The following is a 14,669-nucleotide window of genomic DNA, read 5'->3' on the forward strand; positions in this document are numbered from 1 at the left end:
TGGGGCTGGCAAGGCCTGCATCCCTGGTGCCTGGGGTGGCTAGCCGCAGTGTGTGTGGCCCAGTGTCCACCCTGGTCTCACTTTGCTCTGTGGACACCCTGCATCCTGTCCTCTGAGCTCCTGTTCCTCAGGGCTGAGATCCCACTGGTGCACACGGCCCACTGTACAGTCCAGCACGCCTGTGACCCTGCTGTGACCGCACGTGGCAGGGAGCTGTGGCAATCCAGGGGCCGAGAGGGCAGCCCGCCCCTGCTCTGCGGTAGTGTAGTAGGCAGGAGCTCATCAGGGAGGAGAAACTGCACCGGCCTTATTTCTGTATTTGGTTTTTGAAACAGGGTCTCCACAGGCCAGCTATGAACTCACTGCAGCCCCTGCTGGCCTTGGACTCTCGATCCTCCTGACTCATCCTCCTGGGTCCCGTTGCCGCATCCCACACCCTGAGCTGTCAGGAGTTGGTCAAGCACATCGCGGAGGGTTAGAAATGTAGAAGACAGAAGTACGAGAGGAATAGCGGGAAGTAACTCACTGCTAGCCCGGAGCAGCCAAGGCGGGAGGTGGTGGTACTGGAGTAGAGGAGGGAGTGTCTAGAAGCTGGGACACGGGCTCCGGGTGGACCTTCTGGGTGGACCGTGTCGCCTGCTAGTGCTGGCAGAAGGGGCACGTGGCCCCAAGGCGCTGACTCTGGTGACACCACCTCCTGCCTGAGCTGCAGTGACCTGGAAAGGACAAGGGACTGTCCTGGGAGCGCAGCGGGGATGGAATGGTGCCGTGGAGTGGGGAGTGGAGTGGGGAGAGGAGCTGTCCTCCTGCTCCCTGGGCAGCTGGTCTCGCCCTCTTCTCTGGCTGGTGGGACTGGCCCCAGCGTGCTGACACGGGCGGAGGTGTCCTCAGGGTCCCAGCCCCAGCAGCACAGGTCAGTGGGGTCGGGCTTCGGAGGAGGCGGTCGGTAGCTTCCTACCCAGCAGCTGTTCTTTGCTAGCAGGCGCCCCTTTAGTCTTGGCTTCCTGTGTGGCTGCCTCCAGAGCGCCCTGACCTTGGGGTTTGGTGCTGGGCTTTGCTTGACGAGGCAGCCTCTGGCTCCAGGACAGCTTGGCTGGAGAAGGCTCAGGAGCCCCGGGCAGTGGAGCTGGGAGGGAACCCGGGAACTTAGCTTTCCCTGTCTCACACTGAGCGCCTCTGCTTTGGGTTGCTGGGGGTTGGCCCTGGCCCCTCCCTGGTCCCCAGGGACTGTGATGCGGTGGGAAGCCTGTCTTGCTCCTCTCCCTGGGACGAGGCTCCCGGTGAGCTGACCGTGGAGATTGGGGACCAGTTAATTCCCCAAGAGCACCACGCCTGCCGTGGGCCTCCCAGCCCTTGCCGGGTCTGCGCGGTGAAGCCCGCATCTTCACTCCGCCTTCTCCAGCCCGGGATGATTCAGTGTGTGCTCTGCTGTCCTGGGGAGCATGCTGAGAGGGGTGAAGTCATCTCATGCCGGGTCCTGAGGAAGCCAGGCTCCTGCAGCCTGCCCCCAGGGGGGCCTCCCAGGTCTCCATCCTCTGTGGCTGGGGACACTGTGGCTCTGCCTGCTGCTGTCACTTCTGGTCTTTTCACTGGTTTCAGAGACAGTGTTGCAGTCTCAGCAGTGGCTGCCCCCCTCCTAGAGCTGCAGGTGCCTCAGCAGCACCATATCCCAAGCTCCATGAGGCCCTGAGAGGTTTGTGGGCTGGGCCTGTTCTGTCCTCAGTGCCTGAGACACACTGCAGAGCCAGGGAAGGTGGGTGTCCCTAATGCGCAGCATCTCGGGCCTGCTGCTCAGTAGGCAGGGTCTGGAGTTGGGCTTTCAGTTCTGGTTTTATTAGTTTTTGTAGCCTTGACCATGGTACTAACCTTCCTGAGCCTCAGATTGTCATTTTGAGATGAAGCCAGCAGCTGTCTCACAGGGTTAAAAGTAGCAATGGCTTTAGCCAGTGCTGGCTGTGAGACGGGGTGCTCAAAGCTTAGGCAGGAGTGGTCTGGGGTGCCTCCTCCTCAGGAGAAGGCGCCCTGCCGACCTCCCACTGGGGCTGTCTCGGACTTCAGCATCGTGGCCCTGGATGTGGGCACCAGTGTCCGACGGGTGGGGTTTGAGGGGTGGCTTTGCTGTGGGTTTTGCTTGTTCAGTCATTCTGTATGTGTCTGCACCCCCTCCTTGGCCTGAGCTCTCCAAGCTGCTGTGTGGAAGAGCGCTGACCCAGGGAACTGGAGTGAAGCTGATGCTGAAGTTCTGGTCTTGTTTTAGATGAGGAATAACGCTGTCTGGAAGGATTGGACAGAGGGGCAGCCTCGTCCATGGGGCGGATTTCCAGAGGGGCTCTGTGACTTACCTGAAGGGACAGAAGAAGGGACATTCTCGCAGCAGTATAAGTGATAGTTGTGGAGATGTATTATATCTGAAGCTTATTCATTAAATAGGACAGCTACATTATCATTTCTTGCCTGTTAAAAGTGTACGGTTAGTGATTATTATCTTTTTTTTTGAGACAGGGTCTCACTATCTAGTCCGGATGGGCTTTGAACTTGCTTAGGTAGCCCATGCTTGCCTCACACTCACGGCAATCCTCTTGCCTCAGCCTCCCAAGTGCTGGGATTACATGTGTGTGTCACCATGCTTGGCCAGATTGGGTTTCATAGTCTATTGGATAATTAAAATAATAGCCTTGAAATAAATTTTTATTTTCTTGTATTTGGGAAGCTAAATTCTTATTTTTCAGTAGAACTAGATAAAAGGGAAAAGAACTAAGAGAACAAGCATGAATGTGGGTGTGAGGTCGCTGTGGCCGATGCGAGTGTGTCCTGTGCGTGTCCAAGGCTACTGGTTGTATTTAGCTTGGAAACAAGTTAGTTGCAGTGTCTGTCACTCAGGACCAGAGAAAGCGCTGGTCTCTTCTTGGACAAGCTTGTCACTGTCGTTCTCCCATTGCCTACAGCAAGGGGGTATAAATCCATTTTAACTAAAAGTGAAAGCAACGCGTCCTTGTACACATCAACGAGCAGGGCCCCACCTCGCACGTGGGGTGGCTTTGACATTTCTGAATTAAAGAGCAGCCTCACTGTAGCAAGAGCTGCATGCAGTTGGTAATCCTCTGGCAAGTGTCCGTTCTGTGCTCAGCGCGGGTAAATTGGTCTCACGGTGGAGTCCACACCCACCAGAGCTGTGCGGTTCTGGCGCCCGGTGTGTGCCAGGCAGCTGTCGTGCCTCTTCTGTATGACCCTGTCCCTGCCGGTATTGCAGGAAGCCACGTTAGCTGCAGTGGGCAGTGGCGTGTGCAGTGTTCACGGCTCCCACCGGGGCAGAGCCCCGGTGCCTCTGGAGTTGAGAGAGCCAGTGCGTGTGGTCTGCTTGCCTCTGGACGGAAGCCTTGGGGCTGCGCGTTGGGCTCAGCTGGACCCCTTTGGGCCTCGGTCTGCTCATCTTTTACCTTCAGAAAAGTACCATGCATGCTAACAAGGGCTCTAAACAAGGTTTCCTGGTCCTCTTAGAAATATGCCAAGGAATTTGAGCAGGCAGGGAAGGCCTGTGCGTAGTTTTTCCTGCAGGAGCGTCCTTTAAAACATAGCTCCCCTCGATGTGATAGAATGTGTGTTAAGTGGCTCGTGGCTTCAGGCAAAAGGAAATCAAGACGGCGTTGCTCTTTACACACTAAAGAAATCTGTCACTACCTGTAGTTGTGCCACTGAACTGGCGCAAGAGACCCAAAATCAAAGTCTGTAAGCACTGGGAAGGACCTTGGGGGCCGTCTGGTTGACCAGTAGTTGACAGAGGAGGCATAAGCAGCCTGCTGCCCACAGCTGGGCGTCCGGGGCATGCTCGGTATGGTCAGGGAGAACCTGGGTCCTGGCGCCTGGCTTACATGCCCTTCCCACTCTTGGCTGCCCCCAGAGTTTTCTTTGGCTCAGTAGGGAGTCTTTTGGGTGCTTTCTGGGTTGGCGTGATTTGGTGAGCTGGAGTACTGTGCTGTGGAGACGCTTGGTAGAAACCTGTGAATTCGACACAACCGGCTTTCTCCCAGTGATTGATCCCCTTTTTCTCTGTCTTTGTCACCAAGTGGCTTCTCACATATAGTTTTGATTTTTTAGGACAGAAGAATCGATAACAGAAGATGACAAGAGGAGGTAGGTGTGGTATTGCTGCTGGCTTTACCTTGAGTGACTGTGGCCCCACCTGTGGCTTTCCCACACCGTGGTACATTGCCAGTGATGCAGATTCTGCCAGGAGGGCTTTTGGCCCAGAGAACCCAGGAGGAGGGTGAGGCCGGGAGAACTCGCCGAGGGTCCAGTCTGTGCTTCTCGGCTGAGCTTGGGCTTCGTCCTGTGCAGCGCCCTTGCAGCTTGGGCCGCTCGCTCTCTCAGGGAATGCCCCTCGTCCTGCAGCCTCTTCGGCCTCCTGCTCTGTGCGCTGCGCTCCCTGACTCTGCTCCCCTCATTGCATCTGTCTGTCGCCCTTGAGAAATGTGTCTTTATGTACCCGTGACAGCTAACACCCTGGTGGCCACTGAGAAGTCTTGAAAAATATTACTGATTTCCCATGACGAGTCACTCTACCCTGGTGATCAACATGCTGGCTTAAAACAGTCCAACTTCTTTCTCGTTGCAAGTTGGATACCTGAGAAGTCTAAGAATTCAATACAGCTTTTTTTTTCTTATACAGTGTATTTTTAATGTCTATCCCCTAAACTGGGTGGTGTGGTGGCACACGCCTGTCATTCCAGTACTGGAGAGGCAGAGCAGGAGAACCACTGTGAGTTTGAGGCCAGCCTGGGCTGCACAGTGAGTTCAAGGCCAGCCTGAACTACACGGTGAGACCTTGTCTCAAAACAACAAAACAGAACATTTCCAGGACAAAGATATTTTGAACTCAACTCTGAAAGATCATGCAGTGTGTTAATAATCATATAATTATTGGAAATGCTGCACTTGTCTCTGTGATTTGTCTCATAGAAACTATGGCGGAGTGTATGTTGGCCTACCTGCAGAAGCTGTCGATATGGTATCCAGTCAAGCAAAGACTGTACGAAAAAGTAAGAAGGATTATGGGATGTTTAGTCCTCCAGCTATCTGCATGTTTTATGAAAAATACGAGATTTGTACCTCTGCTTGCCCGACTCAACCTATGTACTACATCCCTTCAGTGAGCTAGAAAGAACATTTTATTTGTGGTACACGTTTCTTGAAATTGCTGCTCACGTGGTAAGAGTAACCTTAGCTTTTATTTTTAGTTGTGCTTCGTGGAGATTTTTAATTTCTTCCCAAAAACTATCCTTCAAGTGAGTTCATGGAGGTTCTGTAGTCACAAAGGTAGAGTTCTGTGATGTTTCGTTTTGTGAGACAGAGTCTGGCCGTGCAGTTCAGGTTGGCCTTGAACTCCCTGAGTAGCCCAGGCTGGCCTTGAACACTCAGTGACCCTCCTGCCTCTGCCTCCCGAGGGCTGGCATTCCCAGTGCGTGCCACCACGGCTGGCATTTCGATAGGGTCTTAGAAAAATGAGTGGCGAGCAGGCGCCTACTCGCAGGAGCGGTGACTGCCTGCAGGGGATTCAGTGAGTGGGTTCCGGCCGCGCTGTCAGTTAGAGGCCCTGGGTGAGTGCACACTGCGCCTGAGAGGCCGCACAGTGCGCGTGCGTGGGCCTCTCTCACAGGGATTTTAAAGCGAGACCCGCGTACGAGGGCAGGCTTCCCAAGCGCTCTGCTGGTCGCTGCGCACGCGTGGGCTCCCCAGGCCTGCCCTGCACACGGGCTGCAGTGCGCGCGCCGTGGCCTCCCTCGGGCTTTAGATCCGCAGTGCATGTGTGTTAGTACTGCTCATCGCATTGTGGGGAATGAGAATATGTTCTCTGTACTCTGAACATCTGCCTCTTCTTTAATTTCTCTTTAAGATTAGAGGAAGCTAGCGCCCTGACCCAAGGAACAAGAGGTATTGTGTATTTTTCTACACAGCTTCATATATTCACCCGTGATGATGAATAAGCAGTGGATATCATTGCCATGTATTTCTAAAAAACTCAGCTTCTGTTCCCCGTAGGCTTGTGTTGCTTTGATCAGCGCCCGCGGGGTGCACGGTGGTTGCATGCACCACAGGGAGCTGGCGTCGGTCTGTGCCACCTCTGCACTCCTTTCTGTCCCCTGGGGGTCTCATCCTGAGGATCCAAGTAGGCTTTCACCTCAGAGAGGCTGATGCTCTGCTCAGCTGTCTTTGCGGCCCTTTCTTTCCATTTCATTTTGTTTCGGATCCAGTTCTGTGTAAAGAGAGCAAGCTGTGTGCTGCTGAAAGCACCGCTCGAGGCACGCCTGCCTTGCTTGCAGGCACCTTGGAGGCGCAGGACGTGAGAGATGGCAGGTGTGCAGAGCTCAGGGAGGCCGGGCCCGCACTGGGTCAGGGTCAGTGCCAAGGGTGTGGCAGCAGCCAGCGTGGTTGGGCATTGGAGAGGAGCTGGACCCTCCCAGAGCTGCAGCGGGGCCGGGCCATCATCACTGCGAAGAGAGAGCCTTGCAGGACAGAGGCGTCCAGGCTGGACAGAGGGCTCCAGGCGCGACGGAGGGCTCCAGGTGCGACGGAGGGCTCCAGGCGCGACGGAGGCCTCCAGGCACGACGGAGGGCTCCAAGCCACTGGGCCGCAGGCACGCTTGGATGTCAGCTGTGTTTCAGCCTCCCGAAGGACACTGGGCCTCCTCACACCCCTGCTATCCTGGTCGCCCTGTTTCCTGGGGTGGCCTCATTTGCATGTTGGCAGCTGTGATTTGAAAGCAGGCTCTTTTACGTCCTGGCTGGGCAGTTACTCCCCCTTTGTGACCCTAGCTTTGTCATCTACAGCTGAATCTAGTGCTTAGGTATAAGATTAGGGTTAGTGGGAAATAAATGGTAGCTTGGCTATCATGGTTAGCACCACCGCCACCGCCACCGCCACCGCCACCATCGTTACCACAACTACCCTCCTTTTTTTTTTTTTTTTTTTTTTCATTTTTGGGATGCAGACCCAGCCATTAGCAGTCTAGAAGCAAGATGGCTTCAGTTGTACTTGATACCCAGGGCCGGCACTAGAGCTGAAGTTGGGCAGGGCAGGTTGCAGCGTTAAGTTTGCAGTTTTATTTGAACCCAGGACAGTCCTCAAACAGCCACTTCCACCCTGGCTTTCTGCTCAGGCAGCTTGGATGTCCTGGCCCTCCCTGTGTCTCACCCATGCTTAGCACCATACCAGCCACATAATAAATCTTACATAAATACTGGGTGGATGTTGAATATGTGCTTTACTTAAAATTGCGATTTGCATGCTTGGGGTTGGTGTGTTTTGATCAAGGCTGTACCTGTCAAGCTTGCTGATTCGCTTCTCCCTGTTTCTTCTTTGTAGTTCGCTAATGGACTGGACTTGGAACGATTTTGGCTCCAGCGACACCATACAGCGCACAGACGTTTCTGAGGAAATTCTGAACCCCTGCTCCCACCTGCACCCCTTAAGGCACCACCAGGCGACGGGCCCAGGTTCAGTGTTGTAGTGGAAGGAGATCGGCTGACCACGCGCTCATTTCTGGCGCTGACTCTGGCTCTGTGAAGGAGGAGCCACGTCTGTCCTGGCTGGTGTCATGCCGCCCGCTGCCGGCCCCCAGTGTGCTCCCTGGCTGCTCAGCCCAGCTCCTGGCCTCGACTTTCCCAGGATTCTCTTTTGATAGTTTTTATATAATAAAGTCCTTATAACCTAAGATACTAGGGCACTATAAACAAATTACCTAAAGTGATATATTTGACTCTTTCACTATTTCTACTTCACATTCATTTTTAGCTGCAAAATTGGTAACTGGACTCTTACTGCTGTCTCTTTCCCTGTTTTTTACTATTTTGTTTTCAAATTTTATTTAAATGTCAGAGAATTCCTCTGTTAGGAGCAACACTGAAAAGTACAATGTTTTGTTTGCAATGTTAAATTTGCAGTGTGTATACTTTAAACACATGTTGATGAAATCCTTGTTTTGTTTAGTCAGAGGCTGAGGTAGCTACAGATAGCCCACAGCCAGCGATCTCGTGCGCCCGTGCGGCCCGGCCGCTCCTCGTGGTCATTCTGCACTGTTAGCCAGCACTTAGACAGATGGCCAGTGGGCTGTCTGGAAAGTTCTTTATTTGCTAATGATGTGTGTACCTATTTACCCTGGCAATGTAAATCACCCAATTTACCAGTGTATTTCAGCAGTTAAACATTTTAATCCCTCCTTACCTGGATTTCTTAATTATTTTCTAAAGAACACTTTCATAAAAGTCATACAGGGCCTTGGGATCTGTAGATACACTATCAGTATGTGAAGGTAAGGCATAAGTCATCACTAGGAGGAGAGGCTTTGTGCTGGGAGAAGACACTGTCTTCCATATTTTGGTTCACGCAATAACCACAGCAACATCAAATTGGTGAAAGAAAGATAAAATGACTTCAGGAATTATAATGCAGGCAGCGAGGAGCACCTGTATCGTATCTACAGGCACAGTGCATTGCTTGGAGGTATTCAGGAATAGTACCAGCAGTTCATCTCATTAGGGATAACACATAGATTGAGTTTTGGGAAAACTTTCAAGCTGTGAAGAATCTTGGGCGCGTGGAGCAGCGTCTGGGTCGTGCCGAGCACCCGCAGCCCGGACCCGGCTCCCCGTGTGTATCTTGCTGATCATAGCACATTTGTCAAGACTAAACAATTAAACACAGACATGACACTATCAGTACGGTCTGTGATTCTGATCCACTTGTTTTTACACTAATGCCCCTCTGGCTCAGCCGTTGGATCCAGGGTCACGCTGCAGCCTGCCGCGCTTTGCGCTCCCGCCCGCCTCCCCAGCCCTTTCTCGGCCTTTCTCTGTTTCTCGTGACTTCGATGCTTCTTCAGCCTGCCAGCTGCTCTTGTGGAGTGCGTCCCTCCTTTTGAATTTGTTTTCTTGGATTGGGCTAGCACTTTTGACTTTGGCAAGAGGGCTGCAGGCATGGACTCTTCCCCTTAGCACAGTACATCATATACCTGTGATCTTGTGATGGGTCACTCCTGGTGACACTGACCTTGAGCACTTAGGCCACTTCCCTCAGCTTTCTGCACCATGAAGTTTGTAGCTTTCTGTTTCTAAAACTTCGGTTCAAATGTTAAAACTCATTCCTAAAACTTTAAATTTCATTACAAATGAAGCATCTTCCGTATTATGACAAGTCTGAACATTTTCCTGTTTTTTACTATTTGGTTTTCAAATTTTATTTGAATGTCAGAGAATTTAAACAGATGAGGTCATCCAGACCTCGTTTCTATTGAGGGCTCTGCAATTCTCACAGGTGAATACCACTCCCCACTCAGCTATCCTTCAGGCAAACAGTTATTACACACCGGGAGACTTGAGCGAACAGTTCAGAGAATAAAGTATTAACATAAAGATCTTTTAGAAGAAACGAGAGGTAGGCAAAGCCTTCAAGAGGCCCGCAATCCAGGTTAAACCTTCCCAAACAGTATGTAGTTTTGCAAGATTATTTATAAAACAGGAGAGAGATGGTTTTCAGAGACTTCTCTGGTCAATAAGATTGACTCAAGAAACCTTCTAAGCCAGTAAGAAGATTGCTAGAATTTAGTTTGGGAGAAATTGCTTGAAACTCTGGAATGTAAAAATCTGGTCCTGGGAAGAAGCCCAGGCAGCCCCTGGGGGTGTTCCTGAAGAGAGCGCCGCCCAAGGGAGGAGCTCATGGGAGGGGGAGGACCGGGCTTTGGGAGACGGAGGGTGCAGCAGGGATGCTCCCCGGGAACCACGGCGAGCTGCCGCTCTGGTTTCTGAATTGCTGAGATTGGAGGAGGCAGAGGGCAAGCTGTGCTGTACCCAGGCCCAGGGTTGGGAAGGATTTCAGAAGTGAACGTGCTCTGTGAGGCCCTCCCAGTGAGAGTGTTCACTTTCCTTCATTTGCTTAATGCACCTGAGGGAGTGACCAGCACAACATGATGCCCATGGTGCCCTTGCCCGTGGGGTGCCTCCTGGGCATCTTTCGCTGGCTGTCCTCAGTTGAGATTGTGTGGGGGCCCCGCTGGGCACTGGGAGGGGCTCATGGGAAGCCCACTCCCTCTCTACAACAGAGAGAGCCTGTGGTGGCACCACCACGGTTGGCACAGATTAGTTCGGGCAGCCGATTAGTTCAGAGCGCAGAGTGGGGACGTGAAGGTCACAGTGGCAGGCAGAGACCCAAGGCCAGCATCCCTGTGGTCTCGTGATGGGTGAAGCTACAAACCTCATGGTGCAGAAAGCTGAGGGAAGGCGCCTAAGTGCTCAAGGCCAGTGTCACCAGTAGTGACCAGGGAACTTCGCTGTCCCTGCACAGCAGGGCATCCTAGAAGCCACAGCTCATGGGAGGGGAGGTTTGGCAGCTCTTAGTCTCAGCTCACATGTGGCCAGCAGCCTGCAGCACAGGGGATGAAGGGATCAGATGGGAGATGTCGTGCAATGTGGGGTGACCAGGAAGCAGAGGGAGGGCAGGCCAGAGGCAAGACGCATGCACCCTCCCCGGCACGCCGCTGATCTCCTTCATCCAGCCCTGCCTTCTACAGCACATTCAGTGGCTGGAATCCCTGGTGACACCCATCACCAGTGGAGAAGCCACTGGTGAGTAGGGTGCCTGCAATCCAGTCATCACCTTGTGACCCTGGGGGACACTGGAGGTGTGAATGGTCTCAAGCAGAGGCCCAGGGTCTTCAGGTCCTCGGTGTGACTTGCACCCCTGGAAGCTGAGTCAGGCTGGGTGGGAGGTGCCGGTGATGGGGTTGGGTGAGGTGAGCTCCTGAGAGGCCCTGGGCAGTGGCGCAGCCCAGGCTCAGGTGCCAGGTCCCTCCTTTACCTCGGGTGGTCACAGGTTTGCCTTACAATATTTCCAGCATGTTCCGTGGATCCATCTGCAGGAGGCCCGACTCGGATCTGCAGCTCTCCATGTGACCTGTACCCCAGAATGCAGGGAGCTTCCCAGTGTGGGTAGAGGTGAGCAGGCAATGGACATGCTGGGAACGCTGTGCCAGGGCAGGGCCACAGGCACCTCAGCCCCTGGCAGAGCCGGGGCTTAGTGATCGGGCCGCTGCACGCCTCACACTTGCTCCTGTGCTATTCAGTGTACAAGAGCAGGATGGAGGTTGGATGATGGGAAGGAGGAGACCAGGTGCGGTGGGAAGGCGAACAGGGTGGGGGGGGGAGGGCGGGAAGAGAAAATGACGAGCCAAGGCATACTGTGTGCAGCGCTGAGCAGAGGAAGGCCGGGGAGGCTGGGCTCTGGATGGTGTCCCAGGGTGGCGCTGAGCTGGGCGCCGCGTTCTGTGTGCACAGCACAGCAGGTGGCCAGCCAGGCTCCGGCAGGCACAAATGCCCACGCGGACCAGCCGTGGGGACAGAGAAGTGAGCTTGGGGCCGTTGTTTTGGGCAGATGGACTGTTTGGGGAATTGCCCAGCATATAAGTCGGTTACAGTGCTTGGCTTAGGTTCATTTTGCAACTGATGTGAACTCTGTGTCAAGCTGAAGGGTGCAATGACAGCCCCGGATTTGTGAATGTCGTCCTTGGGCGTGGAACCGATGGACAGGAGTGACCCAAGGAGTGTGTATCCCTGAGGGATACCTTCTCACCGTCCTGGGTGTGCCTCTAACGTGCGTGCAGTCCGAGCAAGGAGAGCAGTGGTGGAATCGCGCTGTGAAAGCCTCGTGGCCACGGCTGGGCCAGCGCAGGACGCGGCTCAGCGGAGCAGCAGCGAGAACCACACGGATGTGTGTGTCATGGTGTCGGTGTGCGTACAGGGACGGGAATGTCAAGGGAGACGTTTTAAAATGGTAATGAATAACTGAGTGGATGAATGTCCAGCACCGCATAGCAAGGACGTCGTGCTGAGTGGATCTGAATGTAGCAGGCGATGGAGACTTCCACCAGCGGCAGCCCTGGGGGACAGCTCCCTGACCTGGACAGGGAAGGAGCCTGGGGGCAGACGAGAGCTGAGCGCGTGAGCTGCTGCTGGACTGGCAACGCATGAGACACATGGCCACCGAGCTCACTTGGCTAACGCATGAGACACACGGCCACCGAGCTCACTTGGCTAACGCGTGAGACACACGGCCACCGAGCTCACGCGCAGCACGTGCCCGGCTTCGGGGAGGAGGGCCATGGGAAGCACAGAGGAAAAGAAGGGCAGAAATCTCCATGTTAAAAGTAAAGGCCTGGAAACATCTAAAAAGCAAGCAGAGGAGACATCTGTAACACTTGGGAGGGACGACTTGCTATAAAGGGCGGAAAGCCTGAGAATATTGTGAACAATGGAACCAAAGAATTTTACACATGGCTCATGATGCAAGCAGAAATGCTGAAATGACACCCAGATTTGGAGGCAGATGAGTTTATTTGGGGGGCACTGATCAGGATCATTCCCAAAATATCAGGCCCTGATCTCTGGTGGCCTAGGACTTCCAGTGGTAAGCCAGCGGGAAGTACAGGGGCAGAGCAGCCTGCCCATTGGGGACGGGCCTATACAGTGTGCATCCCAGTGACCAGCTACGCATGCCAGTGACCAGCTGTGCATCCCAGTGACCAGCTGTGCATCCCAGTGACCAGCTGTGCATCCAGTGACGAGCTACGCATCCCAGTGACCAGCTGTGCATCCCAGTGACCAGCTACGCATCCCAGTGACCAGCTGTGCCTCCCAGTGACCAGCTGCGCATCCCAATGACCAGCTGTGCATCCCAGTGACCAGCTACGCATGCCAGTGACCAGCTGTGCATCCCAGTGACCAGCTGTGCATCCCAGTGACCAGCTACACATCCCAGTGACCAGCTGTGCATCCCAGTGACCAGCTACACATCCCAGTGACCAGTTGTGCATCCCAGTGACCAGCTACGCATCCCAGTGACCAGCTGTGCATCCCAGTGACCAGCTGTGCATCCCAGTGACCAGTTGTGCATCCCAGTGACCAGCTACACATCCCAGTGACCAGCTACACATGCCAGTGACCAGCTATGCATCCCAGTGACCAGCTACGCATCCCAGTGACCAGCTACGCATGCCAGTGACCAGCTACGCATCCCAGTGACCAGCTGTGCATCCCAGTGACCAGCTGGAAAAAAGCCTGCCTCCCTCCAGCTCCCTAATCTCTGACTCCCATCTCTGTACTGCCCTGTGTTCTGGTCATTGCCGGCTTCTCTTCCCCCTCAAGGCCTCACTCAAGTATGATGCACCATCTAAAATTATGAGTAATGTTTACATTTTAACAGTGGTTACTGTACAAGGCACACTGCCACACGTCCTCCTCAGAATCTGCCCTGCACTTGACACACTGACCCCTCCATTCCCGAGACTTCTGCAGCAGCTCTGGAGTCCTTCCTAAGTGACCTTAGTTGTGCTGTCCTGGCTGCCTCAACTTCCTGACTGGATTTAACACGTCTCCCTCTCACAGTCGTTTTGATTTTGGGAAAGATCCCGGAGTCACATGGCGCCAGATCCAGGGAACAAGGTAGATGAGGACATAGCGTGGTATCTTGCAAACCTGCCTCTTCCGCTGGGCGGCACGCCAACAGCATTCGTCACGTCTGTGGTCACACCTCCTAGTGACATTCACGAAGGAACGCTGCCAGAGCTGCCCAGAAAGTGGTGAGAACAAGGGTGTGTGTGTGCTCAGATTAGGAGTATTTGAGGGGGATTAGTGGCCATGAAGCTTTTGCTGTCATCATTTAAAAAATGTAATCATTTACTGCATGTTTCAATTATATCTCATAGTTGTAAAAATGATGCTTTTGAAGAATATGCCATTTAATGGGAATCCCCGTATGTGCATAGTATGCTCAACAATGCAAAGACTACTCTGTGTGTAAAATTAGCCCAGACAGGGTCTGCATCTGTGCACACAACATACATGTGCACACCCACATAAATAATATGGCCAGCACTCTCAGACACGGATTTTTTGTGTTATCAAGTTTTGTATATTCCTTTCACAGCTTCCCAAAATGTTTAAAATGAGACTGTGGTAATCAGAAACTTGGGGGCCGCTCGTTTTAGGAGGAAGTTCCTTTCCTCCCCGCGTTGGGGGCCTTCTCACCTGGCCTGGTGGGTGGCGTGGGCCGGGGGCAGTCGCTGCTCCTCCGCTCCCGTTGCAGGCAGGAGGCCCATCCGCCCGCCCGGATCCCGGGCACAGGCCCTGCGCGCCGCCTCCCTGCAGGCCCTCGGCGCCGACGCCCAGGCCGTGTGTGCTGCCCTGCCTCACTCGGCACAGCCCTGCCCGCCTTGGGCTCCTCCAGGGCGCCCGGGCCATCGGCTTCTTCCTCTGTGCTGTCACTGCTCGAGGACAGGCCTGCACTCTCTCCTGCCTGGACACCGCTGGTCTTCCAGCCTGGAACTAGGAGTGTGGCGGGGGCCAGGCCCTGTCCCTCGCTGTGCGGTGACCTCCCCAGCCACCTGCAGGCGGAGGTCAGGCCCCGAGGCCCTGAAGCTGGTGCAAGGCCTTTCTTGGCCAGACCAGCGGCTGGGGAGGGTTTTCTATACATGGGCATCTTGAATTCTCTCAGCAGCCGTCTACATTTTAAGGTAATAGAAGACAGAAAAGTAGTGTGAAACACTGTATACTTTAATAACACAAAAATCTGCTGTGAGGCTTTCAATAGTTAAGAACAAATTTCCTGGTGGAATCATGGTTGTGAA

General features: G+C 53.9%; 1 protein-coding gene across 1 annotated transcript in view; it reads left to right on the forward strand.

Moving 5' to 3' along the window:
• CUNH12orf75 (chromosome unknown C12orf75 homolog) overlaps positions 1-8,207 on the forward strand; it is a 29,057-nt gene extending 20,850 nt beyond the window's left edge. The window contains exons 4-6 of the mRNA XM_023717336.1: positions 4,101-4,131; positions 4,957-5,036; positions 7,361-8,207. Of these exons, the coding sequence (XP_023573104.1) occupies positions 4,101-4,131; positions 4,957-5,036; positions 7,361-7,368 (119 nt within the window). The 3' untranslated portion in view covers positions 7,369-8,207. The remainder of the gene's footprint in view (positions 1-4,100; positions 4,132-4,956; positions 5,037-7,360) is intronic.
• Positions 8,208-14,669: the final 6,462 nt, after the last annotated feature.

Source organism: Octodon degus, unplaced genomic scaffold, assembly GCF_000260255.1.
Source record: "Octodon degus isolate 3935 unplaced genomic scaffold, OctDeg1.0 scaffold00004, whole genome shotgun sequence".
NCBI lineage: Eukaryota > Metazoa > Chordata > Mammalia > Rodentia > Octodontidae > Octodon > Octodon degus.